Source organism: Boleophthalmus pectinirostris, unplaced genomic scaffold (genome assembly GCF_026225935.1).
Source record: "Boleophthalmus pectinirostris isolate CB_2022bp ecotype Guang Dong unplaced genomic scaffold, ASM2622593v1 HiC_scaffold_2, whole genome shotgun sequence".
Taxonomy (NCBI): Eukaryota; Metazoa; Chordata; class Actinopteri; order Gobiiformes; family Gobiidae; genus Boleophthalmus; species Boleophthalmus pectinirostris.
Genome location: NW_026571152.1, coordinates 21,803,660 through 21,823,269, shown reverse-complemented (window position 1 = coordinate 21,823,269; position 19,610 = coordinate 21,803,660). Strand labels below are relative to the sequence as shown.

At 37.5% G+C, this 19,610-nt stretch overlaps 2 protein-coding genes across 6 annotated transcripts in view; one reads left to right on the top strand and one right to left on the bottom strand.

Annotated features, from left to right (window-relative positions):
• plekha5 (pleckstrin homology domain containing, family A member 5) overlaps nt 1-4,074 on the bottom strand; it is a 105,172-nt gene extending 101,098 nt beyond the window's left edge. For all 4 annotated transcript variants that reach the window (XM_055155668.1, XM_055155670.1, XM_055155669.1 and 1 more), the window contains exons 1-3: nt 3,955-4,074; nt 3,777-3,853; nt 2,634-2,691 (exon numbers count right to left, since the gene is read on the bottom strand). In XM_055155668.1, coding sequence (XP_055011643.1) covers nt 2,634-2,691; nt 3,777-3,853; nt 3,955-4,046 — 227 coding nt within the window. In that variant the 5' untranslated portion in view covers nt 4,047-4,074. The remainder of the gene's footprint in view (nt 1-2,633; nt 2,692-3,776; nt 3,854-3,954) is intronic.
• Nucleotides 4,075-4,915: 841 nt separating this feature from the next.
• LOC110169443 (1-phosphatidylinositol 4,5-bisphosphate phosphodiesterase zeta-1) overlaps nt 4,916-19,610 on the top strand; it is a 44,346-nt gene continuing 29,651 nt past the window's right edge. The window contains exons 1-2 of one of the 2 annotated variants that reach the window (XM_055155673.1): nt 4,916-5,056; nt 7,953-8,082. In XM_055155673.1, coding sequence (XP_055011648.1) covers nt 4,959-5,056; nt 7,953-8,082 — 228 coding nt within the window. In that variant the 5' untranslated portion in view covers nt 4,916-4,958. Of the gene's footprint in view, nt 5,057-7,949; nt 8,083-19,610 lie in introns of those variants that run through there. The other variant, XM_055155675.1, reaches the window with a different exon arrangement.

Genomic DNA, 19,610 nt, shown 5'->3' with positions numbered 1-19,610 from the left:
GTGCCAGGAATACAGAAAGTGAAAGTTGTCAAAGCCATGCTCTTAGTTGCAATGGGATATTCTGCACAATATGTGGTAAAGTTTAACATTATGATCAGTTAAATTGAATTTTGCAAAATATGTGTATTACCTGTTAAGATGACCAGCTCTGTTTATGTGATGCACGATCTTTGAGGCAATACATTTAGTGAAGGTGTTTTGTGAAGGTGTTTTTGAACTTTAAAAACACAAAGGATTTCTAAATCATCAGTGGGGGAGTACTCAAAAATGCATGAATTAAACAAAACCCAATTCCAGTCAGGTTTAAATGCAGATTGAACATTACAACGTGGAAAAAGTAGGAGTGAAGCCTTTTTTTGAGCTACAATATCCAATATTTCTCTTGGCAAGGCTCAGAACTTGTTGGAAAGGTGTACAAAAAATTGCAAATAATAACTAAATATATTTTCTCAGATACATATTTTGTTTTTATGGTGTCCATGTAAACATACAGTTACCTCTTTAGCTTTTATTATCTTCTATTTCCATTAGAAATAAATGCCATTATATGAAAATAGATATTACCAATAGATTGAAATGAATTACCTTTTTGTAAAATAGGCAGAAAAGGGTAAGTTTTGTTCCTTTCAAAGTAATCTGTTCAGTCTAGTATAGTGCCTGACATTTCACAGTTTTTACCCACACAGCACTCACATCATGAGCCCTGTCATCGCCCATATATATTGGCCGTATATTGATATTACTAGTTAAAAGTTCATAAGCCCTTTAACAAGCTGTACAAAGCAATTCCAACAATATGAGCACAACCACATAGGCACAAGTCACTGTCACATTTCACCTGTCAACAATAAAAATACTCATCATCCAAACTGACTATGTATAGGTGTCCTGTGGTGTATAAAGACACATGCCTCCAGCAGTGTTCCTCTGTCTCTGGAGCGCTGCTTTGCACTTGCTACAGTCTTCGTCTTGCATGCTTTTGTGGGGGATGACATGGCTGTTGCTTCTTCTTAAAAAAAAGCCATGAATGTACTCCCGGAGTCTGCTTTCCTTTGCACTGAGAGGCTGGGATGAAAAAGCTCTATATAACATCATTTCTGCCTTTCCGTTGGACTGCCTGGCAACCTGCCACATGAAGCTCGTCAAATTCAACCAGGAAAGCCAAATGAAAAAGAAGAAGAGAGGATGATAAGCCATAACATCTTGAATACGCAACCTGTATCAATTCATTCATACATAGAAACATAGAGGAAGCACTGTGGCAAAGAAATATAGACTAGGGTTGACAAAAGTATTTTGCTCAAAGTCATTTAAGCAGGTATCGATAGTATAAAAAAAAAAGTCAAATTCACAGAACAGAAATGAACCTTCCCTGAATTGCTTTTAGCTGTATCAGAACAAGTATAAAGCCACATAAACTAGTATATGCTCATGGACCACTATGGAACTGATTTAGATCACTCAAGGATTAGATAAATATACAGCACATTGTAATATAAAAGAAAGTACTTTGTAGTGAGGTTGAAGATTACAATCTATTTTCTAAATAGAGTTTTTTTTTTTTTCTTTTTTTTTTTTATTATCATTATGGTATCAGAATCTGAGTATCAAGTCTATTCCTTAACACTGAAATTGAGTTTGAAGTTTTAGTATTTTGACAACACTATTATAGACAAGTTTGGGGATCATTAAGATCAAAATAAGATCTTTGCAACGCATTTGAAAGAGAATGGAAGGAGTTTGTTGACAGCATTTTAATCAGGAACTAAAACCAAATATGAATCATGTGTTTTTTCAAAAACATAACATAAAGAATCATAGCAAAAAACCATCATGTGCATGACAGCAAGCACAGCAAGAGAACAAAACAAGCATACATATAACATTGCTGCACTACCCACACACGATAACATGTTCATTTGAAGGGAGATAGGGACTTTCAATAATCCGCCCATAGCATTACCAGTGGTTGTGGCAAGAAATTCTAATTTGCTGGGGCTGCTCGCAGTGCCATTTCAGATTTTGAGAACAAATATAATAGCATAACCCTAGCATTAAGGATAACTGTCAAAAACAATGTCTTATACTTTGGCTCAACTCTCATGAAGTAGACACCGCCTCAAGTAGAGCAAATACAATCACGATGACAGGTACCACGCATTGGCCAAGTCTCTGTTTGCATAGCTCACCAGTTTAATCATTAACTCTTAAGATAGGCTCTACTGTACAAAAATAGTAAAGGTATTGACAAAAGTAGCATTATATAATAGCAATTCTAAATATTTGGATTAAGGCTGCACAATATATTGCAAACAAATCGCAATTTGACAAGGTATAATTATCAAATTACAAAGACTGCAATTATTTAGGTAATAGAATGTCTACTGTAAACAACAAAATACCCTGTTATTGAATAAAAATGCACGGAATTCTTCAGTCTTTTGTCAAATTCTCCGGAAGTGGTTTACAATTAACATTTTGAACAGAATCCTACTTATTAAACATATTGCAAATCTAACTCAACATCTAACCCCAACTGCAGTCTTAACTTTGATTAAATTTTGAAACAGAAGCAAAACAAAAACGTCAGGAGCAGTGTACTCAAAAATATAACGATAAAGAATAAAACTTACTTGATGAAGCACCGTGCCCCCTCGAACGTGTATCCTTCTTCCCATCCCGTGGGTAGATCTGTGGACAAGAGTTGGTGGATGATCAGACAGATGCTGTACGTTGCAAATTAAAGTTGATCTCCACAGGCCAGCCCAACAGCTGTCAATGCAGCAGACACTCACTGTATATTAGCATTAAGGGGGAGCTCTGCACTCACTTTGAATTATACATGTGCAACTTGTTAGGATGCATGTAGACATAGCCTGGTTGAATGCTATGATGTGATTGATGATGATTCATGACGGAAATTATGTAGTCACAGTAGCTTTGTCGTACTTAAAATGATAAGTTAACTAGAAATATTTATGGGATAGTTAATGGGCAATTAGATAATATGAAACAGAAAGGAATGGGACACATATGTAAGTTTTTGCAGGACAATACAATTGAATATACTACACTATCATGTACATAGTATATAAATGGAAATAGTGAGTAGTAATGAAAAAAATATATATCTTGTTATGGACCTAGGGATTAAGACCTACTACAAATATTACTACCACCACTACTAGTACAAGTACTACTATGTGATAATTGAAGCTACATGTGCGGGTAAAAATATTAGAACATTTGCCTACAACTACTCTCTGCATTGATGTGTAACAAATTTGATAGTAATTAAATAAACTCTGTTATGTTGACACTTGCTCCGTGCACATGTTAGCTAATCGAGCTCATTTGAAGTTGATAGCTAAGCCGCCATAGCTGAGGTGACTGAGGAGCATGTGGACAGCGTGGAGCGAGTTATTAGCGGCTTTACGTCCTGTGCACGGTCAGCAGGCAGCGCAGTTTGTGAATGACTTCAGTGTGATGTAATGCCACACACTGCATCAATAAGTCGCACAATGAAATTACTTTGCACGCTTAGCAAAAGTCCGTGTGGCAAGTTCACAGGTTGCTAGCGACTGACAAGGTGGACATGCAGGACAGGGCTGACTCTGGAGAGCTCCAGCGCCAAAGCACAGGGCGGGCGCAGGCAGGGTGTCACAGCCTCTGCTCTGCCCGGGAAGAGTCGCTCGGACGCGGGCGATGACAGACCGTGACATGATCAACACGGTCCAGACAGGGGAGAAACTTGATAACAGTTAATGACAGCTCACCTGGAGTTTTCCTGTGGCCGGTGATCAGCGCCTCGCCGCTCACGGGATGCAGCCAGGTTGTACTCTTGGCTTCTTCGCTGGAAAGACAGGGAAACACAGTGGTTATGTGAAGGCGAGTTTGCTGGAAGGAGAAACGGACAGTCATAACTTAAAGCTTGTTCAGTGAGCGGTTATTTACTTGACGAAGAAGACACGTCCATCCCGAGTGACCCCGTAACTCCATGTAGACGGCAGACAAGATATCCACTCGGGCTGTAGCTCCGCCGCCATGTCTGGCACTGGCAGTACTGTATGACAGTGGCGCGGCACCGCTCCGCTCTCAGCGCGTACGCGGAAACCCTGGCAACGGAGCTCGCGGAGAGGAGCCCAGGGGGTAGGGCATCAGGTACAGTCACTCCAGCGGGCAGAATAGGGCATCTGATGGAGACGTGTGAGGCATTTTTGATCACAGGTTATAGAATTGTCAACTTCATAATCAAAGTTGGAAAATATGGCTGTTCCTAGTTGAAAGCTTGCTCATGATTTGGCAGAAAATTTACTAAATAGCCCAAAATAATTTTCACTGCTGCTGAGATTTTGTGTGTGTGTGTGTTTTGTTATTGGATGCACGTCATGCGGCTCATCTGTGGTGAGGGGCAGGGTCACAAACCTGTGAGGGAGCTCCAGGGCAAGAGGAGCCCAGCTGCCCCTCCTAACCATACACACATCTCATCCTGCTTTGACTTTATAGGCTACATTTTCTCAATTAAATGATAACATCTTGCCCGAAATGGTCTTTTGTCTGACCACCACCGATACCCTGATTAAAAACCTAAATGTTTTATTAAGTGGGATAACATAGCCCATACCTTTTTCACCCATTCAGAAAAAAAAAAAAAAACAATTTATGTGCAGATCCTAATCCTCAAACCAGATGAGAAAAAAGGGGGCCCCAGTTGGCAGTATCCTCCCCTGGGAACCCATTACTTGTTTATTCAGTCCACCACAGCAACATGGGGACATGACATCAAAAGAGACACAACAACACATATATTGTACTAATGACCACTATTTCAACTGTACCACTTGGTCCCCCTGGTCTCCACCCTTGGGTCATTGAGAGGAGAAACTGCCTCATCAGCCTTTCACCCCACACAAAGGGAGACATCTAACACCTCTGAGCCTGGGCCGATTGTGGGCATCATGTTGCATTGTACAGCGGAGACATGTGCGGCGCTGTGTTTACGAGGAGGCTGGGCGGACAGTGGGACAGTGGGACAACACTCCAAACACATGGTCAGGTAACTAGAGGTGGAGTAGCCAATACATGTACTTAAAGGTGCTGTGTGCAACATTTCTGGTGGACGGTCCACTTCCTACTTGTCTCCATGAAAATGTCATTGCTTTGGGTGTTTCTATTGCTCAAAAATATAATGATTCTTTCTTTGTATAGGGGCGACTCTCCACAGATCTGAATTGTAATGTAGCTTAATTCTGTAGCCTGCTTGTCTCCCTCATGGTAGATTGGTTTAAGCTATAATGTAGAACATTGCAAGATAAAGCAATAATATTTCCATTGAGACAAGCAGGTCCGGATCCTCCACTACAAATGTTACACAGTGCACCTTTAAGTAAGAGCAACTTTACTTTAAAATAATATTAGGCTACTCAAGTAAAAGTAATGTCTATTTGGAAAAAAATACTACAGAAAAAAAGAGTAATTTTAAGAGCAACTGTCTGGACCTAATAATTTAAATTATTACTTATTATTCATTTCAGAATGCCTTTATTGTCATTGCGAAACAGAATTTAAAAGCCTCACCTCAGTGGTTCTCAGTTACACACACAAGACATAATAAATTAGTAAGACACATAATAAATTTATAAGATGGATAAAGAAATTAGTTGTACTATTTGAAGTTGATTTAGTTGTGAGGACAAAGCTTAAAATAATGAGCATCACTTGGTATTTTACAAAAATTTGACAAATGAAATCATATCTGGATTTTAAATCAGAAAACCTTTCAATTATAGACTTACTCACCATACCATAATGAATTACTCAAGTAAAAGTACTGTTACTTCAAACTAAATATTACTCAAATAGAAGTAAAAGTAGGATGTCCAAAAACCACTCCAAGAAGTATAATTTCTTTAAAATAGTTACTCCAGTAAATGTAAAGTTGAGAATAATATCAGCCACTACAGGTAACACTTTCTGTTGGGGTAGAACTGGAAAGGAGGGGTAGGAGTTTGAGAGCAAGTGGTCAGATGACACTAACACTGGAGTCTTTGTTTGTTTTTAGACCTACTTTTTGGCCATTGAAAGGAAAAGAAAAATAACGCATTGTTTTATTTTCAGAAAAAAAATTGACAGTTTGAAGATGCACAATTTGTTTTTCTTAGATGTGAGGAAAATGATCAATTTTGTTTTCAAGCAACAGCGTGATAGAACATCCTTTGTAGAAAAAAAAAAAAAAAAGTGGATTGCTATTTTTGATTTGAGGACCAGACAACAGAGGTGGGTAGAGTAGCAGAGAATTGTACTCAAGTAAAATAGACAACTAAAAATCACGTCTGAAGGAGCTATGCAAGCAGCAAGAAACACACTATCAAATAATATCGTTAAGCATTCGTCACATATACATAGACACAGAAGTAACCAAAACCTTCACTCATGTAAGAGTAAGAGGCCATGTTGCACTGTAAAATGAATATATTACTCAAGTAGTATTGTGTCTGAAAGCTACCCTGAGAATTACAGCCCACTTGTGCTAAGCAAGACTAGTCACAATAGATAAAAGCAGATACAAGTTGTTGCATGTAGTAATTTTCAAAAATTGGAATTTCAATGATACTTGCTACACAAAGTAAAATAGAAAGTAATTTTAAATCCTGTATTCTTTGTTTCTTTCTGATTTGGGGTAGTGGGGCTTTAGGATCATCGATACAACTGCATTCGCTAATTATTATTATCAGAAGTTGCTGACGTCTTTAAAAATGCTGTCATGTTACAACAGGGAACTAAAAGGGAAACTCTTGAACAGCATTTAGAAGCCCTCCTCAGTACTTAGCTTTCAGACCGTTAATAGGGCCCAGCGGAGTGGAAAGGATTGGATTAGAGCCAGAGATCTACCTGTATGTGCTTGTACACCTGTGGGATCTGAAAAATGTCTGATCACGACAACTCACTTTTCTGCTAAGACTAATTCATTCCCATTAGTATCATTTAACATAGCTTACGATTCAGAAAGAGCATCGTTATTCCTTATTCTAGGTTTAAGTAAGGATGCACTGATCCAGATCTTTCATTTCTGATACTGATACCATAGCTTTAAGTATCTGCCGATACCTGATATCAGCTGATACTGCGCAAAGACTAAAAGTAGCATTTAATTCCTTTAAACAAAAATAACTAATATATAAATAAAAATTCGAATTCTATGACTTTCTGGAGTGACTAAGACTCATTCATAGTTTTATTACATCAGTTTAAATGTCCAACCAGGATATTTAGAAGCTGATATCTGATCCAGCCATTTTTTTCATAATGGACAGATCCCTAGATTTGAGTTATAACCTTTAAAATTACTAAAATGTAAAAATAGACAGTCAAGAAACCAGTAAGCTGTATGATTTTTTTTTTCCTGATTATTTGATTAGTCATTAGATTAAGAAAGGCCAATGAATATGAGGTTTTTTACTAGATTTAACCCAGATGAAGCTAAAGGTAAGCTGCTCATTTTGATCAGAAATGTCAGAAACATCTTGTCTCAGCACATGTTTTGGGATCCAGATAAAAAAAATATTAAATTACTAACTTGTTTTTATGACTTCATTTAAACCAACATGCATTTAACTTAGAACTATGAGATTTTCGAGTTATAACAAGCTTGAATTGTGAACGTAGAATTGTCTCTTAAAGATGCACTATATAACTTTTCTGTTGGGGTCTCCTTGTCTCCATGGAGATGCTGAGGCTTTGCTGTAACAGTATGACAATAAAAGTACCTTGCACTAAAAATATGTATTGTTACTGTTAGCCTTTCCGTAGATCTAACTTCCATGAGATAGAATAGTTTAATGCTCTACTGTGGGACATTCCAGGCAAAGGACAGTTCACATCTCCATAAATGCGAGTAGGTAGCAAAAGTTACACAGTGCAGCTTTAATCATAAAACGTATCTTTCTGTGCAGGTCTTCAAAAAAATCCACCAGTCTTAACACATCTGAGGAGTCAAGTTTAAACTCTCCAGTACAAACAATGACCAAAACTCCAGTCGTCCGTCCCCAGCGCATTTCTCCCCTGCAGTCGACAGTTGCCAAGGTGAGTAAGACCAAATAAGCCTCCATAACTTATCAGCAGCATCCAAAGCTCTGGTGAGAATTAGTACAGCCACCAGCAGCAGGAGCAATGAAAGCACTTTGTTTCTTGGCAGGGAGAACCAGCCAAACACAGTGTAAGAGCGCGGCATTGTCAACCTGTGCCGATTTATTCAAACCTTTTATCGTTTGGACCCAAATCTCTGGCATTCAATAAATGTCACTCTCCACTTAAACCGAGGCTGATAAGTATTACACTGAAATTCTCACAGCTGGACATTTGCATTCTCTGCACACTTTTGTTTGTTATTTCAAAAGGAGTTTAACAAAAGACACATTGCTAATGTTACTCAATAGGATTAACATGAAGGAGGGCCATTGTCAAACATTAAATTTGCAGACTATGAAAAATTGAAATCTAAATTGTGTTTTACAAGTTTTGGGAAAGAGTTTTGACTTGTTTGCTGCAAAACTAGAGGCGCACCATTGCACTATGCCCTGTGTTTTCTAGCAGAATGACTGGCAAAATGTCATTGCTTCTTGAATGTTCCACAGTATGACATTAAATGTATTACATATCCAGGGAGACTCAAAGATGGTGTCACCAAGCAGAGGTGGGGGCTTGCAAGTTGTGACTTGGACTTGAGTCAGACTTGAGTCACTATATTTAGGACTTGAGACTCAACTTGATAAAATGGACTAAGACTTGGGACTCAACTTGAACTTGAAGGTCATTGAGTTGGGACTTGACTTGTACTTGAGGCCTGTGACGAGAAAACTTGAGAAGCACTTTTAAATCTGAATTCTTTCTATCCTCACCATAATGATTCACACTAAGATATTAAGGAATATAGGATATAAGGAAAATTTTACTAAATTAATATCTACAACTTTTATATACGCTAGTAATATTCATATATAAATATGCCATGACTTTTAAGTACAATTTATCTTAAAATTCATATAAATTGCAGAAATTTAAGCTATATTTAGTGCTTTGGTTTAAAGACTTGAAATGACTTGAAACTCAAAGCAAATGACATGGACTTGACTTGGACTTATAGGCCAGTGACTCGAGACTCGACTTGGACTTGCCTGTATTTGACTTGGGACTTGATTTGGACTTCAGGTCAAAGACTTGAGACTTACTTGAGACTTGCAAAACAAAGACTTGGTCCCACCTCTGTCACCAAATTACTATTCAGATGTGAGGAGGGGAGATGCTGCAAACAGTTACAATGCGTATTTTTAAAGTATATTTGATCAGATATGTTTAATGTCATACTGTGGAACATTGTAAGCAAAGCAACATCTCCATGGAGACAAGGAGATGACAGACCCCCCACCAGAGAAATTACACCTTGCATGTATAAATACTGCTTCACACATAGACAATAGACAATTCACAAGTAGTTTCATTTTTTGGTTGAAAGTATAGGGTTTTTCTTTGGATTTAGACATTAGACATACTGTACATTTCAGCCCTAAGCCTATATTACTAAAGAAGGGCATCTGGACTGAAATGCCACTCACTGCAGTGAAAAGTCAGATGATGAGAAACCATGAGAAAATAAAGAGAGTTATTGTTGAAAAAAAAAAAGATCTCAAACAATGATTGACATGAATTATAGCCTAGTTATACAGTTATACCATTTTTCATGCACTGATGTGAATTGTGGTCTTCTAACTTGATTGCTTTACCCGAAGAGGCTGGGGTTGTCTGGGCTCAAAGACACAGGGTAGACCGGAGGCATCCCTGTGTAATTAATGGTTGCACATTATCAAGCAGCTGTTCCAGAGCTTTGTTCATCTGCCAGCTCAGCAATAGCCCTGGTGCCTGTCTGCGCGAGGTAACTCACTGAGGAGCCATTCTCAATATGTGAAGAAGACTTCTCCATAGGCTTGTATCTTATGTGGGTGGTAATTGAAATGCACTTAGTGAATATAGCCATTATTGCAATGGTGTTCATACCCATTCTTATTGATATAACTATGATGTAATCTGTTTTCATTTCAGCTAGGGATGTCACAATACCAGTTTTATTGGGACTGTATTATGCAATTATGTTATAATGCCTAAAACGTACCTGGGGTTGTGTTTTGTTTCATTCACACATGTTTAATACACAAATCTGGCATATTTATGCTCAGCCATAAACCACTCTGTTCCATCTTGTGATGTCATGTGGTTATACAGGAAGTGCTCCACAAGTCTATACACCTTCACTAAAATCATCTGAATCATTTCAGCCCTGGAATATCTTCTGAACAACAGGTAACAGGTAGCTGTTCACTTGAAAACTACTGCTTAATGATATCACATGGTGGAACAGAGCATTTTGATCTTTGGAGATGTAGTTCCGTTGGTATGTTTTTGAGGAGGTAACAACATTCTAACATGACTAAAAGCTCACAAGAGTAAGTCTCGCATAATAAAGAACATTAAAATGACATTTTTAAAAAATAATTTTTTAATTGAATTACTTAATTTTGATTCTAAAACAGTCACTACTAATATTTTTAGTTCCTGGTGGTGACCTTAATAATCACAGTAATTTTGATATCCCTAATTTCAACACATAGTATCATTTGTCAGTCTTGCCTGAGCCGCAAACCAGGGCTGCTATTATGTCCAGTCAAGTCAGCATGCGGGGCTCACAGGCAGATCTGGAAAAACACTTTTACTACTAATTCAGTTCATTACAGTCAGGGCAGCTTTAAAACTAATATAGGTCAAAACAGCACAGCGGGTCACTTGGCAAAGTTCATACCACATAAAACAATATAAAACTGTAAAAATACAAAAGGTATTTGTTGGTGTTTACATAAGAAAGGTACAATAAAATAACAAATACAGATTATTTTAGCACTGCTACTAGTGATCCACAAGGGACATAACTTGGACACAGTTGCTCAATAACTTATAATTAATGCCCAAGTTTAATAAACAAGAGAAGATCTGAATGATTTTAATAATATATTGTAAAAGGCACTGTACTGGATTTTTATTGTCTTTAAAAAAACAGAACTAGTTCATTGTAAACTGTTTGCAGCATTCCAGACTTATTCCTCACCTCAACACAGCATCCTATTATTCAGTGGCATTAGTTTATAAGCTCCTTTCACAATTTCAGGGGCCAGAGCCACAGTGGAGTTTTGCAGCCTTACTTCCTGTTTCTCGGACTGTAAAAACACTTAATAATTAGATGCAGACAGCATCTCATATTGAGCCTTTAAGCTGCTTTTGTTCTCAAAACAAATTTAGAATTTTTTCTTACATAAAAAGAATCTGACAGAGCTTCTAAAAATAGCAAGGCACCATTATACATGGGTATATGAAAAATAAGTCAGTATACACTATACAATAGATATAATTCACATTGTAATGGTTACCAAAGTCACTGTGATTTGTTATAATTTGCCATATGTGCTGAGTAATGACTCCATGGAAATAGTTTACACAATTCTTTGGAAAAATTCTTAACAGTTCTTAACAAAAGGGAGTGCAGGTCACTAGGTGTTGATAAGTAATAGTATGGAGGCTCTTGAAACGGGTGTACAGTTTTTATGCGCCTTGTGAATCATTTCATTGAATCAGTACTAGTCACAGCGGGATGAAAACTCCTCTCTGTGTGCCACTGTGATGACCTCACCTCTCCCACAGTCCTCTGGGGCGCTGCTATCCAAAATGTGTTTTCTCTTCCCTATGTTTTATGAGCTTTCCGCCTTGATATGTGTCATTACCATTGAAAAAGTGGCTTCTCCATGTGGTAATTAGAGGGCCTCGTGAGTGCCAGAGTCAGCGGTAAGTGAGAGGAAGTGCAGAGGAGCCACGCTGCTGTGAGAAAGCATTCAGAGGAAAAACATGTCTGCATAGATTCTGAATGTGTGTTTACTGATGGTATAAGGGCTGCCTATGGACCGCTCTTCACACATACTTTTAATGAAGGAGCCTCTTAGAGAAAAGTTATGTCATGGAAAATGGCACACTGGCTGTTACTTCCCTTACGCGTGGCTTTTTGTTATGTGAAATAATATTTACTTTCCATGGGTCATACAATCTAGTCCAGACAAGTTTAACATAGGCACTGTAAAGTAGGTTTCCACATTTGCTTTAATTATGCTCCCATTAAGTTTCTTTAAGAGGGGGACAAATTAAAGGTGCATTATGTAACTTTTCTGGTGATGGATACTTGTCTCTATGGATTTGTGAAAGTTCTGTATGGTATTAAACCTATATTCTTGCACTGATTTAACTACAGTTTACCTGCCTGTCTCTATTAAAAATATACATTCAATATCACACTGTGGAACATTTCAGGCAAAACAATAGCGCATGGCAGATCCCCAAACTGAAAAGTTACATAGGATCCCTTTAGAAAGATGCAAATCCTAAAACAATCTAAAGAAACCTAAATTAGCAGCAAATCATAATATGAACATTACAATATGGGTCTGTAATAAAGGTCTCTCCAATGAATATTTAAGACCTGATGCCCTTCCTGTCATGGTGTATTTAATAAGGCTTGGCACTGGCACACCTATGAGACATTTGCGACTATTCCTTTTGTTGTGTTTGTAAATCAAATTAAATGATTAATTTAATAGTATAGGACCTATTTAAGAAATTAGTGTAGTCATCAATTATTAATCATTTAGCTTGTCAGTTTAACTGACAAATGGCACTTTTTAAAGTCTGGTTTGAAAACATTAGCAAGTGTTTTTTTTTTTGTTTTTTTTTGTTTTCTGCTGTTTTATTAATGGAACAATTAGCATATCTGATAAAAACATTAGAGGATAAATTGCATTGCTTTTTAATGGCCAAGTAAGTAAGAGAAATGTCTCCATGGAGATAGATAGGATCATACTGTGGAACGTTCCAGGCAAAGCAATAACATCTCTGTGGTGACAAGACAAGTCAGTGGCAGAGTCAGACTCTCCAGCAAAATTATACTGCATTACAAACGTACATAGAGCACCTTTAAAGTACTTTTTGATAAACAGTATCATTGTCAACTTTATTTTTACCTCATCATTGTGTTATTCATCATTTGTGGAAGGAGCATCTTCGGTATAAATTTCAAATCTTTTTCTTCTTACTTCTATTGGCTCATAAACATTGCTTATTGCACGTGACCATAAATGCAGACACTTAAATCACAGCAGAAGCGGGGGTACCCTATCGACCACAGCTCTTTCCACAGCCTCGCACTGGTGTTTGGGTAATTGATTAAGTTGGTCATTAATCAGTTTGAGCTACACTGCTGCACTGCACACGTATACAGCCAAGTGTGTCCAAGGCTTTAGTGCACAAGTGCTGACATCACACATCCGGACAGATGGCACCGCCCGCTCTCATCTCCCAGAGTGCATTGCTGTGCCCCCGTCCGGACTCATCGTGCTTAAGTAGCAGATTATAGATCAGTTATTGGATAGGACTAGAGGCAACGCTGAAATGAAAGTGCGGTTTTAAAGGCACATGGGTTATTAGGCTCATTGGGGGACACAGAGCTGCTTTATAATGTAGGTTGTGTCGGTTTGATGTACTAATAAAGCTAGACATGTAGAATTAAATTAAACTTATTTATTATAATTAGATGTAGTTTTTGGTTACAAAAGTTTACTTGACGTTGTACTAACTTCCATCTATGAAATGTGCTTGAATTAGGGCTGTGTAATTAATTGTATTTTAATCAAGTCCAGATCCTATTGATTCAAGCTGTAAATGACCATCCTGGGTCTTTTTAATCAGCAGGTCTATAGTTTATCCTCTGGCAGTAAAGGTCTGAGCAGAGTTCAGACTTTGGAGTTATAAATTTAGCTTTTCCTGTCTTAATTTGCATTCATTAAAAGTATTTCTGGTAAATTTTCATTTTTAAAAAAGTTTTTGCAATTTTGTATATTTATTTAATAAATAAAACATATCCTCATATTGATCAAAATGTTAAAAAACTGTTATTTTTTTCAACATTTTGATCAATATTAGGATTCTGTTTTGTCATATTTCCTATCTCCTTAACTCAGGAATAAATCACAACAAAGTAAATTCAATGTTTCAATAATTTTTTTACAGTTATAAAATTACTTAACATTTAACTTTTTTAAATTAAAGGTGCACTGTGTCAATTCTGTTCATTAAACAGCTCTATCTTATATTTATTCAATTACAGGTGGTTTTATAGCTCAAAAAGCTAGAAAAAATAGGCATGCTCACTGTGAGTAGGGTTGCCTCTCCACAGATCTGACCTGTAACTTGGTTTGGTTTGGTCTCCAGGAAGATAGAAAGGTTTAATACCATACTGTGAAACATTCCAGACAAAGCAATAACATCTCCATGGAGAAAAGCATTTGACGTACCCTCCACCAGAAAAGTTACACAGTGCACCTTACAAAGTCTTGACAGAGACTATATGTATAAGTTTTTAAAAATAACTTCACTTTCACTAGCGTTTTCTCTCAGTGGCAGACTTCCTGTGTCTGATGGGAAACAACAGGGTTGAGACAGACACTGGACTGAGGGCACTAGGGTCATGTGACCAGCTGAATAAAATCATCCTCTCATAGAACATTTTATTTACAAGCATCCCTCTGGGACCGCTCTCTTATTCCCAGCAGTATGACCAAAAAAACAAGTGAATGAATGGTCTTATTATTGTCCTTATATCAGAATCTAAAATGGAGTTTGAAATAGTTGCTATGAAAGTTTCCCCTGTACCTCTGCAGTGCCTATGTGCTTGCGGGTCGACCGGGTCAGAGTTGCGAAATAGGGAACAGGAACAGTTTTATGTTTAGTGACTTCAGTGGAAATCCAAAAATATCCAAATCTAAATATAGTATAATTTGTCACTATCAGTATTGCTTGATGAGTAGCAGCTATTTTTCTATTTCAGTATCAGGGTAGGGTGGGGTAACATCATGAAAAGTTTTCTGTTTGAGAGAAGAACTCAGAGGCTCCCTATCAAATGCAGGTACAATGCAGCCCTGTGACAATAGAGGGGGCATACAGCAAACAGTTTCTGACAGTGCATCTTTATGTATGAACACCTGTGCTGCTATTCCAGGCCCAGACTTTAAACATCCAAGGTCACATACTTTTGCTAATCACACTCCTCAATGTACAGTCAGTATTACAATGGACTGCATAGGTAGTAATGTAAGTAATATTAGTAAGGGAGTAATTATTAGTAAATTGTCACATTTTTATATGGCGCTTTTCCACATTCAGGGCACTTAAAGTGCTTTACAACAAGGAACCACTCACCCATTCACACACCAACGTACACTGACATTGGGGCGAGGTGGGTTAAGTGTCTTGCCCAAGGACACAACGACAACATTCATCTATGGGAGCTGAAATCGCGCTGCCAACCTGTGGGTCAGTGGATGGACCGTTCAACAGAGTGATGTTTATGTCGAGAGCAGGATTTGAACCACCAACCTTCAGTGGACAAACACTTTACCAGCTGAGCTACCACTGCCCCCACTCCAGTAGTATCAGTGCTAGTATCAGAAGTAGTAGTAGTATCAGTAGTAGTATCAGTAGTATCAGTAGTATCAGTAGTAGTAGTAGTATCAGTAGTAGTATCAGTAGTAGTATCAGTAGTATCAGTGCTAGTATCGGTAGTAGTGGTAGTATCAGTAGTAGTATCAGTAGTATCAGTACTAGTATCCGTAGTAGTAGTATCAGTAGTAGTAGTGGTAGTAGTCGTATTCAAGTATTTACTAGGAGTAGTAGAATTAGTAGTAGTATAATTAGTAGTAGTAGTAGTTAATAGTGGTAGTAATAGTAACAGCAGCAGCAGTAGCAGTAGTAGTAGTAGTAGTAGTAGTAGTAGTAGTAGTAGTAGTAGTAGTAGTAGTAGTAGTAGGCGTGTAGTTACTAGAGGTAGTAGCAGTAGTAGAATTAGTAGTTGTATAACTGTAGTAGTAGCAGTAGTAGTAGTAGTAGTAGTAGTAGTAGTTAATAGTGGTAGTAATAGTAACAGCAGTAGTAGTTGTTGTATAGTGGGGCTAGACGTTAGTAATAGTAGTACTGGTAATAGTAATAATGGTAGAAGTAAGCTGAGTAGTTAGTAGTTGTAGTTATAGTAGTAGGCGAAGTCATTTGGTAGTAGTAGGCCTTGTAATTAGTAGAGAGTTGTTGTTGTTGTTGTTGTTGTTGTTGTTGTTGTAGGACATTGGCAAACTTTGGTATTGTTATAATTGCATTTTAAATTGACAACCTTATCTTTATTGGAGTATTATTTAGTTCTATTATTTCAGCCTTAAACCTGAGGAGGAGAAAGAAAGCGCTGACTGAAGCGACTGGGATCTCATTGACTCTGATTAGTTCGTATAATGACACATGACTTCCTCCAGCAGCAGAGGTGTCATCTGCTTTCCAAAAGGATGAATGAGTGTGATTTATGAAGCGCTGCAGGAATCAGCCCAAATCAGCCCATTATACAGCTGTGACGTGTGGGTTTATTCTGCGAGACCTTAGACGAGCCTGAGTCAACTAAGCCCCATCTCACAGAAAGGAACTAGAGCAATTACGTGTCATAGGACCATAACCATATAAAGGAGAAATGACAAAAATACACTGTTTGTCCTAAAAACATGTTACTTTCATTCATGTATTTATCAATGGTTAAGTAGGTTAGATGCATTAATGGTAGTAGTAGCTATTGGCTAATAGGTGCATTGCGTAGGAAAAAGGATCCAGGTCCGACTCCCGGGTTGCTCAGACCTTTCTGTGGGGAGTTTGATGTGCTCCAATTTCCCCTGTCAACCCAAAACATGCACAATAGGTACAATCCTCCAGCTAAAGTAGTCCAGACTAGGGGTGTACAAAATATTGAAATATCGATATATCGTATCGTTTAATGTGATCATACCATATCAGTATCGTGGACTGCTGCTCAATATATCGCCAGGAGTATTTTTTTGTTGTTGTAAATTTTACTATATTATTTTGTTACAGAACTACAGTTTTGGTGCTTGTTCAAAGGAAGGAAACTCGTTTATGTGACACATTTGACATTTTCACTGTTTTGATGATTAAAATGGGCGTGTTTCATATGAACTTTGCACAAGAAGTGGTTTAACAAAGACTTTTAGTGTCACAACCATTATTTAGCCATTATTTTTTACTGAACCGTATCGAATTGATTTGAAATATATCGTATCAAACCAAAAGTGCACTGTATCGAGGTATGTATCGTATCGTGTTCTATGTATCGAGGTATGTATCTTATTACTTCTTAATGATACCCAGCCCTAGTCCAGACTAACATAGCTCATGATCTAGAAATGAATACTACAGTTACTTTATTATTATTGTTGTATATTTATTTTTACTTGTGTAGTGTTATATCATTATGCCATTTGACACCAATCTCTTGCATATTTTAAATTAATTTAACATTTTTGCTCTTTGTTATTATATTATATTGTGATGTGTGAGCTACTGTGTACAAACAAGCACTATATGATTTAATTATTTAAAAACTGTTGAAGTAGCTGGTATACTTGACTTGAACTGATAAACTGGATTTTTCTTTCACTCAAATAACCTCCAGAGAACCTATAAATTATAATATAAGTGACAGTAGTGATCCTCACACAGAACTGGCTCATGTCTTCTTTCACTGCTAAATAATTTTCTAAACCCACTTATCAACTCAGCCTCAAGTATTTAGTGCATCCTTTTCATCATATCAGCATACAGTGCACAGCTGCTCATCACATAAATACTAGCTTTAAGCATGTGGCAGATGACCCATGTCAGCAACTGTAAAAGAGACTGATAAATTAGAAGTGAATCGATGAGGAGGAGTAAGGGCTTGTGGGAAATCTGAGCTCATTTCCTCTCGATAAGCTCCAGTAAGCAGAAGTGCGCTACATTGACGTTAGGGTGTTTACTACCCCTCCTTCAGCCATATAAAAAGTCACTCTGTATAATGAAAGATCTTCTCCAATAAAACTACAGAGAAGTTTGATGTGATGTAACAATGTGCCCATAAGCTTGAAAACAAAATATTAATCCGTTCATTGATTGTTCTTTGTAGGAGTTGGAGGAGGCTAAATGTCTCCTAGCAACCCTGAGTCTTAGGCAAAATGCACCCTGGATGATTGGAGGTATGGATTATTTTCATTTTTCATAGAGTAAAAATAGATTTGCCCTAACACAAATAATGAGATTAAAATAACACAAACATGTATACTGTATTCAACTAATTATAACACATCTGTATTGCCAGTGAACAAGAAAGTTAGACTGCTGTGCTGTTAGCATGCTAGTTGTTTTTAACTGTGGCATGACGACAAATCGCTGCTCTCTTTGAAAGTTATGAAACATGCTTATGACCTGATTGCTGTGAATAATTATGATACTTCAAGTGAGGAATAACTTTTGACCACTGCAACCTGATTAAAATGAACTAGCTCTTTCTCTTTTTTTGGGGCATTTTAAGACAGTAAAGACTTGAACTTCATTCACATGTTTAACACACAATCTTGCCAAACACTCTGTTCCACCTTTTGATGTCATGTGGTTGGAAGTGCTCCAGTGTGTTTTTAAAGTCCATAAAGCTTCACTAGAATCATTTGGATGATTTCTGCCGTTGAATTTCCCATCTCTACTGAACAAAATATAAAACGCCTAATAAACCAAGATTACTCAAACATGTGTAAATGTAACAAAGCACAACCTCAGGTATATGAACCTCAGGTAACAACATTTCAGCTTGGTTAAAAGTTCATCAGTCAATTTTTGTGCAATATATGACCTTTAACCTAGACTGCGAACTCCATAAAAAGGATTAAAACCCAAACCGTTCTTGCTGTGAGATGAGAATGCAAGTCAAAACCAACATGCAGACTTTTTCAGAATTTTGATAACAAAGTCTCTTGCCTCTCTAGTCTATTCTGTGACATCATGTGTCTAAAATAGTAACTTGGCAAAGTGTTAGGCACAGCTGAGCCCTGTCCAGAGCAGAGAGAGGGGAGGGCCTTTATAAACCATCTGCTTTCTGTAGAGGGGACGGTCAGGTATAGGGAGGGGAGTGAGGGGGAGGGAGGGGGTGGTGTCAGCTAACCCTAATCAATACACTTCGATCCAGCTCTTATCTTAAATACAGGCCAGCTGAGGAGATGTCATGGATTTGAACGGGAGTAGCTAAAGGGCTGAGCCAACCTTGTATAAACCTCAAAAACACAAACAACGAAGAGTGCGGGCAAATATTAGCAACAGCAGTGGTTGACGTGGTTGACATATTACATAATCTAGAAACACTGCTGTTATTTCTGTACCAAAACATGTTACATTACTGAAGAAAGAGAGAAAACAAATGAATCAGTTTTTGAAAATAAATAAATAACCACTTGAATGTTTCTTACATTTTTGTCAAGATTTGAGATAACTCATGTCACAATATTATAAGAATAAGAAACTATATCTGTTTGAAGTTTAGAAAAGAAAAATTATGTTCATTTCAATTTGGGATGCCTCGATCCAGCTTTTTCACTTCTGATACCGATTTTGATACCATA